The following is a 17,216-nucleotide window of genomic DNA, read 5'->3' as shown; positions in this document are numbered from 1 at the left end:
ACGTTGTCAAGCTCGGCCCTTCTTAGCTTGGAGAACGGCTCTCGTCTGTTATCACGGGCCGGCGATTGTTCAAGAAGAAACGCAAGACTGCGCATCAATTTGGTGCTCGTAAGTCGAAGCCACCGATCTCTAAAACAAAGTTTGCTCCGGCGACTTCAGCAGTGACAATGACGGTGGCATGCAGCGCGACGCCGACGTGCAGCTGAGCACCTCAAGCACAGATGGAACATCGTCCGCGCGTATTGGCGAAACTGTTCAGGAACCCAGCCGAAAAAGATGCCATGCGGAAAAATAAAGCTGCAAAAGCTCATCAGACCATCAGGTCAGATGGTCAAGCGATGCCGCATCGCAAAGGACACAAAGGACTATAACCCTGGTGCCTATTAAATTTTGACAACTTTGAACCTTGTTTTCTCAGTACAGTTTTTTTGGCATGTTGCTCAGCTCGTGGAGCAGATATCTTGGTAACTACTTTACACATTTTGATTGCGTTTGTTTTGTCAGACTCACTGAACTGTACTTTAGGGGATAGCGCTCTTCTTTTTTTATCCTAGTGTTTTAAGAATTCGTAGTAGGGTTCCTTGTTTGCAGTGTAAGCGTGCTCTCTGCAGTGGGACTGGAGAAAACATAAACTGCAAATTTTAGTGTTGAAAAAAAATTATTTCGAGAACGCTATCCCCTTCTGCATACATTTGGCTGTGCATACAGTATTTAACAAACTTTTCACTTGATTTCGTAAATCCTCCAGTCCCTCCACGAGGTTCAAGAAAGAAATAATTTGTCTAGCAAAAAGTTTTCATGGTACCGCTTTGAAATTTTTATGAAAGCATCATAGAGCCATTCTTATTCTATGTACCAATTTTCATTGACATCCACCAAGAAACAAGAAAGTTGGTACCGAAAGCCGCGTCCCCCCTTAATAAGAGTAGACAGTACTCTATACCTTGATTTATATGTACCTAAGTTACCGGCTACATTCTTGTTATGCAATGCCAGAAGACTCCCGAGCAGGTGCAGTGCCGTGTTTATTGCCCAAAATTTGTAATTATTAAATTTTGTAATATTTGATATTCAATTCGATATTTGATTCAGAATCTACTATTCAGTATTTGCACCCCCTTAGTTTTTATGTGTACAATAGTACAATAATACAATTTTCATCAGTGTTGTTTAGTGGTAATGCAGCTATCCAGATAAGTTCCACAAGAATGTCCTTGCTGCACAGGGCATCAGTCTGTAAACTGCAGACGACTGCTTCAGTTGCACTACCATCTTGTGATCATGGGCTGAGCTTGCCATGGAGAAGAGTGTGCGAGGTCTGTGTGTGCTTCATTACAGGTCAAAGCTGTCCTTGTGAACATCTTTGGAGGCATTGTCAACTGTGCCACCATTGCTAATGGAATCACGAGTGCATGCCGCTCAATCAACCTCAATGTGCCTCTGGTGGTGAGGCTGGAAGGTGAGGCAGCATTTTTGGCTCATGACAAGCCTTTTGCAGGCCACTAAGCATTTGTCGTCCAGAACATTTTGTTGTCACTGCAATGTTTGAGTCCTTCTACTGGATTGAAAATAAACCTGTCACTATGACAGGATTTCTTGTGTAGTAACTTTTTGTGGTAACTTGCAGATTGCCGGGTAGCTTTGAATCAAAGGGATTCCCGCTAGCTAAAACTACCCTTTGTTTCCACAGCTTTATGGTCCCAATGATGCTATTACCCACCACGTGAGAAAACATTTGTACTTGGCAAAAGCGGTAACATTCTTTCAACATGGGCTCTTTAGACTCAAATACAACTTGTGCGATGCGCAGCCCACTCGAAGCATTCGCATTTACTTTTTGCAACACATACTTGTGCTCCCATAAGCGAACCAACAGTGTATAAATAAAATAAACTAATTGAATGATTTGTTAGAGATTAACAGTTGCCACATGAAAAGTTCTTAAAAAAAAAAAACTGTGGTCTCTCTAGGCACCGGGTGAACCTAGAACCAGAGCTCGTTTGGTTTACTTACCGGCCCCGTTGGCATGAATGATTGCGCGTTTCAACCTAGAACAAAAGCTCATTTGGTTTACTGGCCCCATTGCACGAATGATTACGCATCTATGTTGATATACAGTAAACTTCTGCAATTCGACTGCAGTTAATTTGACTTTTTGGTTAATTTGATCCCGATTGAAGGTCCCGGCTGGCGCCCATCCATTTTTATGGGACCAAACTTTTGTTACATCGATCCTGAAATTAGCCTTCACCAGATAAGTTGAACTTGGCTCCTTATCATGCACGTATCCAACTCCAATGGTGACCACAGTGGTGACTCCAATAGCGGTAGCGTCCATCTTGGTGGTGATTACGGTAGAGTGAATGCAAGGAACACACGTCATCTCCTGTCGAAAATGGCTACTTTCAGTGCGAATGCTTCGAGTGGGCTGCGCATCACACAAGTTGTATGTATTTCAGTCTGCCTTAGGAAGACTTTACAGCAATTACGGTAGCTCACAATGAATTATTACTGTATTTACTCGACATTTTTGCAAAAGAAAATTCGTCCAGAAATTGCTTGGGTGGTGCAATCTAATCTGAAACCAAAACCTTAATCGCATTCGTGGCATTTGCAACAGCCTACCGTCACAGCCAGCCTAGCCATGGGTGGCTACCTTGGGCACATTCAAGGTATCTTTATGGTTTTGGCGCAGCTCAGTTACAGTAAACTACAGTTAAACCTGCTTATAACGAACCTCCATATAACGAATTCCTAGATATAACGAAGTTTTTCTATTCCCTGCCGTTACTCCATAGAAGCACATGTATTTGAGACCTCTGCGTAACGAAGTGGCAGCGGGAGACCCCCCTCGAAATAACGAATTTTCCCCGCCGACAACCTAGACATTTCGGCCCAAATTTTGTCATTTTTGCGCGAGCAGCAACCGGAAGCACCTTCTCCGCCGCGACGGATGGCGCGCTCGAATTCACGGCTACTGCAAGGCGAGGGCGAGCGCATGTGTGTGTGCGTGCGAGCATACGTGAGGTGGACCTGCATCCCTCGACCCGGCGATCTTGCCGCCGCGGGCGTGACTTTTCCCCCTCCCTTCATTCAAACCTGATCCCGATCCCGCTGCTTGCTGCAGCTGGCCTAGCCCGCCAAGCCGGCACCCTCCTTTTCCAGTTGATGTTGCCAAAGCAAAAAAAAAAAAAAAATTAACAGGGTGCGATCTGACCCTGTAGTTAGACCCTGCTGTCCAACCAGCTGTCCGACACTGCTGTCCGACACCGGTTCCCCGACGTCTCCGACATGGCGGCAACTACTTCTACATGAACTGTAGGCCGACTACCTTTTGACTAATCTATATTAGCTGTATATCTTCTAGAACATATTTTGGGGAACTGTTGTATATGTGCTGTTTTAATGTATTACGTGTGTCCAATATACGTCTGATGTGTGTTTGTGCTTCCGCGTGCTGCTTCTATCTCTTTCTGGAGTGATCCTGCACCCAATAACATCACAAACTGGCGCCAAATTGCACTGAGAGCACCCAGCCGGTTCCAATCACCTGCCATTTCAAAACTACGAGCGCATCCGCTGTCATTTCTTTTGTGAGAGCGTGTGATATATTTTACTATCAGATGGACACGAGTAGATTCTGCATATGATAGTTAAGCGTTCTAGTTTGCTGGAAGCAGAACTACTGAGGCATGCTGGCATTTTTCAAAGATCTTGCCATTGCGGCTGCAACATCAGCCACACGCGCGCTCAGCCGTGAAGTGTACATTTTCTTGTCACTACGGCTGAAAAAAGTGCGAAGTTCGAAAGGTAGAACGTCATTGTGAACTGTTATCAGCAACGATGTAAACAAAGTGCCAACGAACCACAACCGCCGACTCTTCGCAACTTCGCATGGCAGCAATACTTGAGTGGCCACTGGTTCAAATTGGCCCGATGTAACATAAAACATAAAACTTTGCACCATGCTGCTCCAGAACGGCATTTTAGTCCAAAATTGTGCCAAGCTTGCGCCAAAGAAGCATAAGAGCCGCCTCACTAGTAAAGCTGGAACTGGAACCTAAAATGCACTATCATCATCATCACGAAGGAACCGAGCAGCCATAGGCATGAATAGAGCCGATGCCACAGGTCCACCATTTGCTGTTTTCACGCTTTTGTTGCATGTCTCTCTGGCCGAGGTTCCAGTGTTCTGATGCCGTGCGGTCTTGTTGTTTGTGCTGGTTATGATGCAGTTAAGTTTTCCTCATGCTACTGTGGCTCAGAATTCACTCAAAAATGCTGTCAGATCAAAAAGCAGCTTCAGATAGTGTTGCTACTTCAGATATACATTGTAATATGCATACTCAACCGCTGGCTAGGAGGAGGAGGGGGAAAGTGGAGGGGGGAGGACAGGAAGGCTAGCAACCACTGGCTAATAATTTGTTATTAGTGGGGACCTTCCTTGCAACCCTGCACAATTAGAAGAGCAAGTCCCATGGTTGTAATTTAAACAGCTTTCACATGACCCAATGCACAGTTATGCAGGAGAGACTTTGCATGTTCAAAGTAAAGAAACCTCTGGACATCTTCACTAACTTTGGTTTTGTCATGCACGTCCTACAGTCGAACCCATAACGATCCCTGATATAATGATCGATCGGTTATAACAACCACATTTCAATGCATTTACTATTCTTGGACCTTCCCTTGTTGAAACTGTGTCCAGATACAATGAACATTTTCAAAAGTGCCGTACAGTTACTACAGACACTTCACCACCACCCTCACCCCCCCCCACCACCGCAAGAATCGACCACCGAGATGAGTGAGTGAGTGCTGCCCTCTCGGATTTCCGAAGACGCCAGGAAAGTCATTATTACGCTAACCACGTATTTTCAGGGCATGTCTCCAGCATGCTTCAGGTGAAGCACTACAGCGTACGGCGACACACTAGTGCAGAATTCTCCATATGGCACCTTGGTAGCACTGCGTGCAATCTGGGAAGCTACAGTGGCAGCACTCTCGTTAATGCAAAGTACTCCATGGAACACCGCATGCACTATGCTATTTGGACGATTTGGGCCAATTTGAACCAGTGGCCACTCAAGCATTGCTGCCATGCGAAGTTGCAAAGAGTCGGCGGTTGTGGTTCGTTGGCACTTTGTTTACATCGTTGCTGATAACAGTTCACAATGACGTTCTACCTTTCGAACTTCGCACTTTTTTCAGCCGTAGTGACAAGAAAATGTACACTTCACGGCTGAGCGCGCGTGTGGCTGATGTTGCAGCCGCAATGGCAAGATCTTTGAAAAATGCCAGCATGCCTCAGTAGTTCTGCTTCCAGCAAACTAGAACGCTTAACTATCATATGCAGAATCTACTCGTGTCCATCTGATAGTAAAATATATCACAAGCTCTCACAAAAGAAATGACAGCGGATGCGCTCGTAGTTTTGAAATGGCAGGTGATTAGAACCGGCTGGGTGCTGTTTCGAAGGAGCTACGGCACTGCATTTCGTTCTTTAGATGGCGTTTTTAATGAAAACTTGCAATTAGATGTGGAAATGTGCCGGGAAGAAATATGAAGGTGCTGAAAATCCTAATTTAGAACCGAAGTGGTGATGAATCGTAACTGTCGACGCCCGCTACAGTTCTGTTAGTGGTTGCGCGTTTTTAAGGGCATATTTTTTCAAATTTATTCAAAGTTTGCCCTGCAACATAAAACATTTGGTGCATGTGAGCTCACACACAACGAACTATGAATACATTGACCACTTATGCAGAACTATCGAGTTCGTTATAAATGGGTTCAACTGCTTTGGTCTTCCTTACAAGTCCTTGCTTTATGATCTTTGTTGCTCGTTTGTAGCTCGGTGAGCATGCAAATGCCTTTTACATGTCGAAATGTAAAATGGTAGTTTCCCATACAGGGAAAGGCACTCTATTAAAAATGAATGAAACTAGCCTGGCAATTTTAATCCTGAATGCTGCATTGATGCCCGTAAAATCGGCTCTGCATATTTGTTGACTACTATTTCAGTTTATAATGATGTCATAGGGTGTATAGATGTATGTTCGACTGCACCAAATCTGCTTTTTGCATGTGCTAAGGTCTGCGCCAAAAGTTGAAATGGCTGTTCCACCACTGCAAATGGAGCACTTTGCCACAGCTGTGGCACCCTTGGACTCCACAACAATCGCAAACAGAGTGGTGGCCCTCATGGTTGACTGATCACTTCGCTAGTTCATTCTGCAATGCATGAAGTTTTCCAGAATGCCAAAACACATCACAGAACTTGTTGCCTCTAGTTTAGCATGTAAAATAACTTATCTTTCAAACGAGCTTTCGTAATCAAAGGATGAAACTGGCACATCATCGTCATTACGCTACACAAGAACTGCTACTGTCACCATCTTGCAGTAGCGCACCCAGGATCTCTGCCAGGGGGGGTTGACAGTTTGCCAATATCATCTAAACAGCATTAATTTCGATTTCTTCTCTGGAAATTGTAAAAAAAAAATGTGCTTTTTGCGAGTGTGCAGACGATTGCGTGTCTCACATCTTAGTTGCAGTACTCAAATGCGTAAGGAAAGAAAAGGGGTTAAACAAAAGGGGGGGTTAAGTCAGCCTCAGGGGGGGGGGGTTACAACCCCCGAATCCCCCCCCCGTCGGTGCGCCACTGCCATCTTGTGATGGCAATGACTCTAGCTAGGCTGGCTCTCACGGTAGGCTGTTGTGAACACCGTAAACAAGGTTTTGGTTTCATATCCAAGTGCACCTGCAGGCAAATACGTTTGAACAATTTTCTTAGGGAGGACGTGCACATTACAATCGGATAAATGCTCTAATCATTCATTCTGAGCTTATATTTTTGCTAAAAAAATCTTTCTGTTGCAGGCCGAAAGTAAGCATTTTTTGAAGGGGTGGTGTGTGACGCATTCACGGTTCCCTGAGCTCCGCCAAGTCATACACTGCCACTGAAGGAGTCACCAGTGGGGTTTAGCGCCTGCGTAATATCCATTTAAGTTCGAATTTTCTGTCAAAGGCTAATTTTGGGGTCGAAATACGAAATGTTTGGGCCCATAGAAATGTGTGGTCCTTTGGTTAGGATCACATTAACTGAAATCTACTGTATCTACATATTTAATTGTTTGTCGTTAACCAAAGACAGCATTGCATCATAAAAGAGCCGCAGGCCCAACCTACCACGTCTAATAACTTTTTCTGTGCAATAACAGTCCAAATACAAATAAATAGAACACTGGGAAATTCTTCAATTATGGGTAATTAACCTTTTTCAACCAAATGAATGAAAATAAAGTTTTGAAAGAATACTTTATCAGGCAGTGAGCTGTTCCTGCTTAGTCTACTTCCCTTTAGAACACAGAACAGTTCACCTTGTGTTTGAGAAGTGCATTGGTAAAGTACCTGGAAATCGCTCTTGCAGGAACCAATGTTGATGAAGCAAGGAACATCTTGAGTTCCAGTGGGTTGCCCATCACTACCGCTGCAGACTTGGAAGATGCAGCACAGAAAGCTGTAGCCAGCCTGAAAGGTTGAGCCACAGGTGCCTTCGCTAACCAAGGTAGCGTAGTGCACTTTCCCATCAGCATTTTCACGTAAGCCACTTTTTAAAGATTGCACCATTCTGTCAAACTATCATGATGAGCACGCACAACTAATTTCTGAAGCCTTCCACATCCAGAAGAGTGGCGATGCTTGTGTAAGCTTTCCCTCAATTTCACTCCTTCCGAAGGAAATTTAATTCTTACTGGAGTGATTCCTCACCACACATGCTTCCTTCACGTGTTTTTTTTTTTTTTTTTTTTTTTTGAAAAGTGGTATTTGGTTGTTAGGTAACACTATTGTCCAACGGCGTAGGCAGAAATTTATTTCGAGGGGGCTTCTCCACCGGCAACTCCTTCAACCCCTCTATATATATATATATATATATAGTGAGCACTAACTGTTCAGTTCATCATCGTCTTCATCTGTATATACCCATCCTCATAATCATCATCATTTTGTCGGGTTGGTGCTCGTTGACTGTCTCGCGCTGTGTAAAATACAAGAGCTCTACCTTCGTCCCGGGCGTCGTCGTACAATATATATATAGCTGGTACATGATTTGGAAAAACGAACAGCATTAAAAACTGGGCCAAACAAAAATAAGACAGTGCACTATCTGTGCACCTTCTTGTTTGCAGGCCAGACTTGTTGCAGCCCAGATTTTCTAGTGAGTGGTACGACTACGTACGGAAGAGGGCTGGTACTATTTTTCAAGTCGCCTAGCACTCAATCGCGCTTTCGGCGTTGTAGGCATGGTACATTATTCTAGATTTAAAAATAGAGGAACACAGCTATGTGCTAGAACTTCGATAGTATCACATGACACAAGTTTCATTCACTTTCGGTGACCTGCTGCTCGACTTGTTTGAAGAGATGTTTGGAAGTAACCTGCAATATTAACATTGTAGTCATCACACAACGCATATTGTTATTTGATCACTCTCAGGAATTGATGAGTCCTACAATCTGAAGCAAGCCTGCTTCCTGTTATAAGCCTTTGTGTAAATTACGGCAACCGCAGCTCGCAGTAAAATTAGGGCCAGTACCAACGAGAGTTTGAAAGTGTTGTGTCTTCTGACAACCATCTATTCTGAAATTGCCGAGACGTTTAGTTAGGATGGGCTTTCCACAGCAAGCAGCACGTGTTACGATGGGGTAGGCGAGCCTCAGCTAGGCAACTGGCCACGGCTGTCCGGTGTTAAGCGATTGGGCAGTGACGAGACGCTCTCTCTATGCCCATAATTATCTGCTGACTCGTTCTCAACGCTTTTATGCGCCTCCCCCCCTCCCCCTCTCCTTGTATCCATAACCCTACTCCCATTCTTAAAATTCTTTTCCGTTAGTCACTGTTGCACTCCAACATTCACCGTATTTTTGAACGGTGAATGTTGCCGCGACCCCTAGCATTCCTATAATTCTGTTTCTGCGTGGACTTTGAGGCCATTCACCTACCTGCCCTCCCACCTGTTTGTTATGGCGGTTTTTTAGCTTCCCTGGCCCAGCACCCCCATCTAAGAAGAAGTATTGTTTTGCAATGCAATGTCTCGCTGATTTGGCCCATTTCTTAGCAACCAATATGGCAGAATTCAAGGAGAAAAGGATCTGCATCAAGTTTTGTTTTAAAGGGACACTAAAGAGAAACAGGAAGTTCAGCTGGAATAAAGGAGGGACCTTCAGGAATCCATGCAATTTTTGTTGGGTGCAAAAATATGAGTTATTAGTGGAAAAATTCGTAAACAAAGACCAAATATCTCTTCCTCAATTTCTCTCACTCCAGATTTGGCGCTGAAGCAGTGTTGTCACAGATTTCATTGCTCTCAGCGAATCGGAGGGCGCCATGATACGTCACCGCTTGCGTAAACGGCCGAGGCGCTGGCTGCATCAAGGCTGCATGGCCGCTGCGTTTGCGTTCGCCGCGATGGATACCGTTGCTGCTCCTGAACCTTGCAACCAAGAGCTCGCCAGGGAAGCATGCATTTCAGCGATATTCAGTGAAACGGAACGCGAAATGATCCTCCGTGCTCGAGCGGTAGGTGTTTCCACATGCCATGGCGGTGAGCCGCCGGCCGCACCGGCGGAAAGCAGAGCCTTGTCACCGTAGCCTCGTTTTCGTCGACGGAAGGCGAGGCGTCCGGTCCGCCAGGCGACAATATTCCCGACTGATCAAGCGTAGAAAGTTGCGCGCGTACTCGGTATGATTTTTTCGTGGCTTTATTTAACGACATTCAGCACTCACCGAGCCGCCAGTTTGCTGCTGCAGGGGCATTGGTAGGGGGTTTGATAAAGGTCGCATTGAGGGAACAGCTGCTCAAGAAAGGACCGGCCTCTGGGACACGCCAAGATTCTTTCCTAGGGCAGGATTATATACATAATCCGAGGGTGAGAAATGCAGAGAGCACACCATCGGTTTCTCTGGCACTTTTGCCGTTTTATCATCGGCAGAGCATTGAGCCATTGCGAACGCCGGGGCTCATCGCGCAGCACCACTTGAAAGGACACAGTTGGGTCAACACTGCCGCTGCCCCTGAGCAAGCGCCTTGGGCAGTTTATACAGCCCTCAACACTACACACACGATGCATTTTCTGGCTGTTTCCCGCGAAGCCAACATTTTTTTAGCCACGCAACACGCAACCAAACACTGTAGAGCAAAACAGGCGCGCGCAATGATGCATGGAGCAAAAACAAAACTACGAAACTATCATGACCGGATGTAGTGCCATGCCATTTTTTCTTATTTAATTTTGCGCTAAAAGTGTACTTCCTTGCTTGAAACGGTTTTAAAAATTGGCAAATGCTGTTTATGTACGTTTAAGGTGTATTTAATTTTCCGTTTTATTAACAGCGATATCGCTCTCGACCAATCGCGACCGGCCTGCGTTGGTGATCTCGGACATCACGAATGTGTAGTGCAGTAAATTCGAAGGGGCTTCAGCACCGGATCCTTCAGTTTTTCACTATTTTCACTCTTATTAAACATCTGTTCACCGTAAGAATGGTATGACTGTGATTGTGAAAGTACAATCTACCATTAAAGCTCGACTTCCGGTTTCTCTTTAGTGTCCCTTTAAACTTGGCAAAACTGTGTCAGAAACTCATCGTATGCAAGAGGAAGCTTTTGGAGTCGACGCCATGAGCCAAAATAGGACGTTTTTATGGCGTAAACGCTTCAAAGAGGGTCGACTGTGTGTTGACGACGACGAACGTCCTGGACACCCGTCAAGGAGCACAACCCCGGAAACGATAGCGGAAATTCGTAAGGCTATCCTTGGAAATTGCAGGCTAACTATAAAGGATGTCTACAACATTGTAGGGCAATCGTACAGTACAGTTCAGCTAATTTTGTTGGATGTTTTGAACATGAGGCGCATTTCTGCAAAATTCATGCCAAGACTGCTCAGTGACAAACAGAAGCTGCACACTGTTTCTGTCTGTCCAGAACTGAAGCACCAAGTCAAGAGGCAATCCCACATTCCTCTTGACTGTAATAACTGGGGATAAGACATGGGTTTATGGCTATGATTATGAAACCAAACAGCAGTCATCTCAATGGAAGTCATCAAATTCCCCGCAGCCGAAAAAGGCACGTCAAGTTAGTGGCAATGTGAAATCTACGGTCGCTTTTTTTTTTTTTTTTTTACCTACATGGAATTGTCCACATAGAATTCGTACCTCCTGGACAAACTGTGAATAGCGAGCTTTACTGTGACGTTTTGAGGCGCTTAAGAGGGAGCATTCGTCGCAAACATTCGGAGAAGTAGAACAACTGGCTTCATCACGACAATGCGCCCACACATCACTCGTTGTTAGACAGTTCCTGGCTTCCAAACAAATCACAGTACTTCCGCACCCGCCCTAGTCACCTGACCTCGCCCCTCCTGACTTTCTCTTGTTCCCGAAGTTGAACTTGAGGCTGAAAGGACATCGTTTTCACACTATTGAAGAGATCCAGTCGGAATCGCAGGTGGTCCCAACACACTGTCGCCTGGATTTTTTTATCACTGGATTCCCGGAACTTTTGGGTAGCACCTCGTACTTGCTTTTAGCACTTTCTGAGAGAGAGAGAGAGATTCAACTTTTATCATTGATGATTGTATTGCCCTGGATAGAATCTGCTGCAGGCCACTGGGTTAGAAAGGTGTTAAAGGCGTACTGACATGATATTTTTATTTTTATTAATATATACAGGGTTTGTCCGTAAAGTAATAAGACTGCCTGCCGTGCGGTGCTGCAGTCGCCAGTAGCGCGCTCCCCGGAGTGGTGGGGGTTCTAAGCTAAGTTACGCACCGAGCGGCAGACGCGTCTGAGCTCTGACGCAGTGAGGATCTGAAGTGGCACAAAAGCTGTTTTCGAGTTTTTGTCACGGCAGAACATGTCAAAAATGGAGCGTTCGCTGGAGCAGCGATAGGCGTTTAAATTTTGCTTTCACCTGGGCAAAAACGCTTCAGAGACGCTTGCCTTGGTTAAGGAGGCTTACAAAGACAACGCCCTGTCAAGGGCTCAGGTTTTCTGGTGGTTCAGTGGGTTCAAGAACGGACAGGAGACCGTTAAAGACATGGAGTGATCTGGACGCACTTCAACGAGTGGTTTGGACGAAAATGTGGCCAAAGTAAAAGATCTCCTGGACTCCGATCATGGTTTGAGTATCAGATTAACTGCCACAGACCGCAACATGTGCTAAGCAACGATTGACAAAATTATTTCTGAAAATGTGAACATGCGGAAGGTTTGTTTGTAACTGGTGCCAAAAGTGTTGAGTGGTGAAGAACGACGATGAGTTGACGTTTCCCGTGAGATGTCGGTGCAGTTAGAAAGTGAACGCGACTTTTTAGACAGCGTAATAACAGGCGACAAATCATGGGTGTTCCAGTACGACCCCAAAACAAAGCTCCAAAGTTCGGAGTGGCACACCTCGAACTTTGCCCCCAAAAAAACGAGAATATCCTAGTCCAAGGTAAAGACAATGTTCATTGTCTTTTTTAACAAGCGTGGGGTGGTCCACAAAAAATTTGCACCTCCAGGACAAACCGACAACGCTGTGTTCTACAAAGTCCTTGAGCGCCTTCACAGAGCTGCTAACGGAAACGACAGGAGAGTGCCGATCGTTGAAAGCTCCACCACGACAACGCTCAAGCCCACATTGCCTTCGTTGTGGCCGCCTACTGGCCCGGATAGGGGTTGCAACTTTGCGGCAGCCACCGTACAGCCCTAATGTGAGCCCGGCGTACTTTTCCCTGTTCCCAAGCTCAAGAGAAGCCTGAAAGGTCACAGTTTCGCTCCTGCCATCCAACGTCACAGTTTCTCTAAAAGAGGTTAAGCCAGCAGACTTCCAGGGAGCCTTTGCAGCGTGGTAATCGCGTTGGCAATGGTGTATTGACGCCCAAGGAGACTATTTTAAAGAATTTTAATATGTACCGATCGGATCAATAAATTCTTTTTACAAGACCCAGTCTCATTACTTTATGGACAAACCCTGTATAAAGGTCTGGGACCTCTAAGGACCTCTAAACCCTAGAAAGAATTCTGGCAGGCCTCACAGTGCCCTAAATAATTTAATATACTAGCTTTTCTACAGCCAGTTTCCGTTTTGTTTCTACCAAGTCGTGACATCATGACGCAGTGAGCGGTCACTTGCAAACAGGACATTGTGAAGTTTTTAAATTCAGGCTGGGCTAACTCAATCATTTGCAACGAACGGGCGTGTAAAAAACACTGCCATGTCCTGCTGCCACATGACAGCCTGTTGTATCACGACATAGTAAAAACGCAATCGAAACTGGCGGTAGAAAAGGTCTTTATATTAAATTATTTAGGGTGCTCCGAGGCCTGCCAGTATTTTTTTTTTTTTTAGGGTTTAAAGGTCCCATACCGTCATTTACAAAAAAAAAAACTATAATGTTAAAAATAGCATGTCAGTACTCTTTTACGCTGTCATCATGCCTAGTTGCTAAACAGTGCTGTTGTGACATTCTGTAAGTTGCACTAGAAATGTAGCACCACCATACGAAAGCCAGTATTCTTCTACACTGAAGGTAAAGTGCAGTCTACTTTATTACTCCTGTATATTTACCTTCTTCCAGTTCTCTGTGAAATACTGCAAAATGCATTGTCGTCTAGTCTTGCTTCTTGTGCCATACCATTGTGTAGAGTTGGCATTCATATGCTTACTTAGGTGCCCGAAATGTGTCATTGCATTGTTGCGTGCACTCAAGTTAGATACCATGCTTTTCAGCATTTTATATCCAAATGACAAAAGGAAATTGTTTTCTGTTTCTTGTAGGTGCCTTTATTTTGGCATCATGTCACTTACATCGGCTTCTTTTATTTATTGCAGATGAGCCTCCCAGTCATAAGGCGACAATCTGCCAGTGGAAAAAAAAATGGTTTTGTTGTACAGAGCAGCCTGTAGCTGCATTTACAGGGCCCAATCTTGTCTACTAATAAACATGCTAAGCATTCCTAAAATGTGTTAGTGTATCTACTGCACTGCATCGACAGTCATGAGAACATAATAAGCTATGTTCACATGCTACTTTGGCACAATCAATATCAGCCAGCATGTGTCTAATCTAAAGCTGTCCAGCATAAAGGAGATGCACAGTAGAAAAAGTTCAAATTTTGAATCATCACCACAATGTTCAACTCAGTTTTTATTTTTCAAGGCTTTACAGGCATGCTGTTGCACATGACAAGGCTGCAATGCTTGCCTAAAACTGAATTTCAAAATATAGAGCATTAAAGAAGTCATAGTTTCGCCCAAAAGGCAAAGCATCAATTGCGATAGCAAATTAGTAGAGAGCTATACTAAGTAAGGATAATAGTTTTATCAGCCATATAAACTTGTAAACATTCACTAACTAAATTAACAAGCATGGTGTCAGTGCGCACAGGCAAACATGGAACACATCACACTCGATGACCGTGGACACTCGCTGTCAAAACGCTGGCATGAGGAAGCGCAGCAGCAGCAGCGAGCGAATTGATCTTCGTGCTGTCTCTCGCTTCAATGCAAACTAAGCAGCGAGAACACAGCGTACAGAAAGCCATCAGCCCTCAGCGCACCTAGAGTCTGTCCCCGTACGCAGATCGCTTTCAAAATATATAACCCACACAATTGCCGCCGGCAAAATCACCCACATTCAAGTCAACAGTTAATGCCAATGCTCTGAACATCTGCTCACCACAGCTTCAGCCATTTTTTCACCACACTTCAGCAATGAATAATTCCTTTTTTTCCCAAATGCAACTCTGCAACTCCTCCTCCCAACAAAACCACCAGAAACTTCAGTGCTAAGGAATAATTTCACACAGCAATGCACTGTACATCAGTCAACGGAATGCCTTTGAAGTTACGTTACGCTTCAAAATTTGTACAATTTTGTTGTATTCCTTTCTGTTAGGGTTAATTACACTACTAATCACCTAATATGTAATATATATTTCTTGCAATAGCTTTGTATAATTATTGGATTGGTGAACTACATTCTTTCTCTACTACTCATTACCTTTTCTTTTTGTTTTGCTATTGAAATTTTAGTATGTGCTTCTTCCTCTTATTCAATGCCTTCAAGGTGGAAATAAATAAAATGATATTTAAACACACACACACACACACACAGATGAAAACCACACAAGACAGTGCTTACCCTGTGTGGTTCATTTTGTTGCACAACATTTTTGTGCTACCACTGTGATAATGCTTCACCAACTAACCCAGCCATCACTTAGCTGGGCTTCATTTGGCAGTTGCTTTGCTTTCACAAATATTTTGTGCCATCGATGGTCAACCCTAGCATAAGGAACACAGGTTATGTTCAATATAAGCAAGTTTTCTTCATGATTCTAAGAAACTCCTCCTGGTTAACTTCACCGTCTCCATCTCTGTCAGCCTCGTTTATCATCTCCTGCATGGAGAGTAATGAATATTAATTAGCAGGGTAGCTGTCAACAAAGGAGCCACTTAATGAAGTAATGGAATGCTGTAGCAGCATAATTATGGTCACAATAAGTCAGCAAATGTCAAGATGATGTTTAAGTTCGCTAATGTAGGTGGGAAAGCAGGATTTGATAATGCTTTTGTCTCGTTGAGCACAGTTTTATACTTTAATATCCAAATGTTTTTGTCTGTTGTTATCATTGCTATCTATGTTTTATGCTTAGAAAGTAAACTTTCCTCGCACCGCAGTGTAGGTCACGGCCTCCTTACCTTCAGTTCTTCATCTGATAGATTCTCGGAGAGCTGTTTTGCAACACTCTTGAGGTTCTTAAAGGAAATCTTGCCTGTGTTGTCTTCATCAAATAACTGGAAAGCTTTCATAATTTCTTCATTGATGTCCTTCTCTGCTAATCTTGTGGCCATTACATTCATGAAGTCTTCTCGAGCTATTTTGCCTAAATGTCACAAGAGGGGGAAATTAATCACACAGAGATATATTGCATGAGAAAGTAGACTCAAAGGGCATTTTCACCAATTCGCACACGTCACAGAATGTGCCAGTCAAATACAGATTTTTTTATCACATCATCCATAATTAGCGTACCTAAGCGTGAACATAATTAGTGCACTGATCTGAGGCTCAGAATTTCATTCTTTATTAAGCAATAAAATCACTGATATTCTACGGTATCAGGCTTGAACACCGCGTGCACTGTAATTCGACGCTAACTGGATGACTTGATATAAAGGCTAATTTGTGAAAGGTACATTACCAGTCTCTTGCTTGTCTATCTCGGCGAGCAGCTTCTTGACCTCCTCCTTTCTAGGCTCGAAGCCCAGTGCACGCATTGCGAACTGGTGACAGAAGTTATAACATTATTAGAGCTAGCCATATAATCATTCAAGGCATAAAAGATCGAAACTGACAACTGCATGTGTAGCGCAGTCGTTAGAAATATTAGCAAGTGTCCTGTTAGTGCTTGAGCACTCGCCTTCAAGTCTTTCGCTTCCATGAACCCACTGCCACTGGGGTCAAATAAATTGAATGCCGCGTTGATGTCATTTTTCTGTTCTTCGCTCGGTTCGGGCTTGCCGCTGAGCTTGCGCTTGTAGCCTCCAGATGCTGCGCTTTTCCGGGACTGAAAGAATCGAGCGAAAAGGCAGGGTTTAACAGCCAGTGGTGTCTTGGTAACTACGGCGACAGCGAAAGCACTTACCATGGTGTTTGCACCGAGCTAACACAAATGATAGCTGGTGCTGCGGGTACTGGCTGGTATTGTATGATGCCGTCCGGAAAGTTATAGTGCATCAAAGCTGGCGCGGCACTGTGCTACGATATGGCTCCTAATGAATGCATTGGAACTTACGAAATCACTTTTTGATCGGAGTAGAATCGGAGGTATAAATACACGAGCAAATAAAAATTTCGCGGTCGCGGGCAGGGGAATGCAGGCCATAGAATAGCAAGCGTACAACCGATGCAGGGTTCAGCACACGTGAATAGCCGCCAGACGGCGGCGCGTGGCGGCGCTGCATCGCGGCACCGTAAAACCAGTGTAAAACCATAGCCTCCGGATGAGCGCGAAAAGGCCGTCGTCTATGGCGGCGCCACCTACGTAGGGTAAGAGTAAGCATATTGAAGGGAGCGGCAAACCTCGTCATGGGGATGTCGCAACTGCCGCATGAAAGCAGTAGCAGACGACGAAAGTTGTTCACACTCTTGTGATAATA

The 17,216-nt window shown here is 44.5% G+C and overlaps 2 protein-coding genes across 3 annotated transcripts in view; one reads left to right on the top strand and one right to left on the bottom strand.

The window, feature by feature from the left end:
• LOC119460590 (succinate--CoA ligase [GDP-forming] subunit beta, mitochondrial) overlaps positions 1 to 14,018 on the top strand; it is a 38,994-nt gene extending 24,976 nt beyond the window's left edge. The window contains exons 10-12 of one of the 2 annotated variants that reach the window (XR_005193868.2): positions 1,339 to 1,459; positions 7,430 to 7,601; positions 13,884 to 14,018. Coding sequence is in view for 1 of the 2 variants with exons in the window: in XM_037721599.2 (XP_037577527.1) it covers positions 1,339 to 1,459; positions 7,430 to 7,542 (234 nt within the window). In the remaining variant the exon portion in view is untranslated. The remainder of the gene's footprint in view (positions 1 to 1,338; positions 1,460 to 7,429; positions 7,602 to 13,883) is intronic. The other variant, XM_037721599.2, reaches the window with a different exon arrangement.
• On the bottom strand, positions 14,008 to 17,001 carry LOC119460591 (uncharacterized). Its single transcript, XM_037721601.2, has 5 exons — positions 16,703 to 17,001; positions 16,478 to 16,624; positions 16,259 to 16,340; positions 15,756 to 15,940; positions 14,008 to 15,453 (listed from the first exon to the last, which is right to left on the bottom strand). The coding sequence occupies exons 1-5, from the start codon at positions 16,703 to 16,705 to the stop codon at positions 15,364 to 15,366; spliced, it is 507 nt and encodes a 168-aa protein (XP_037577529.1). The 5' UTR covers positions 16,706 to 17,001; the 3' UTR covers positions 14,008 to 15,363.
• Between the last annotated feature and the right edge of the window lie 215 nt (positions 17,002 to 17,216).

Source organism: Dermacentor silvarum, chromosome 8 (genome assembly GCF_013339745.2).
Source record: "Dermacentor silvarum isolate Dsil-2018 chromosome 8, BIME_Dsil_1.4, whole genome shotgun sequence".
NCBI lineage: Eukaryota > Metazoa > Arthropoda > Arachnida > Ixodida > Ixodidae > Dermacentor > Dermacentor silvarum.
Note: the sequence above shows the minus strand (reverse complement) of the source record. Positions and strands in the feature narration are given on the sequence as shown.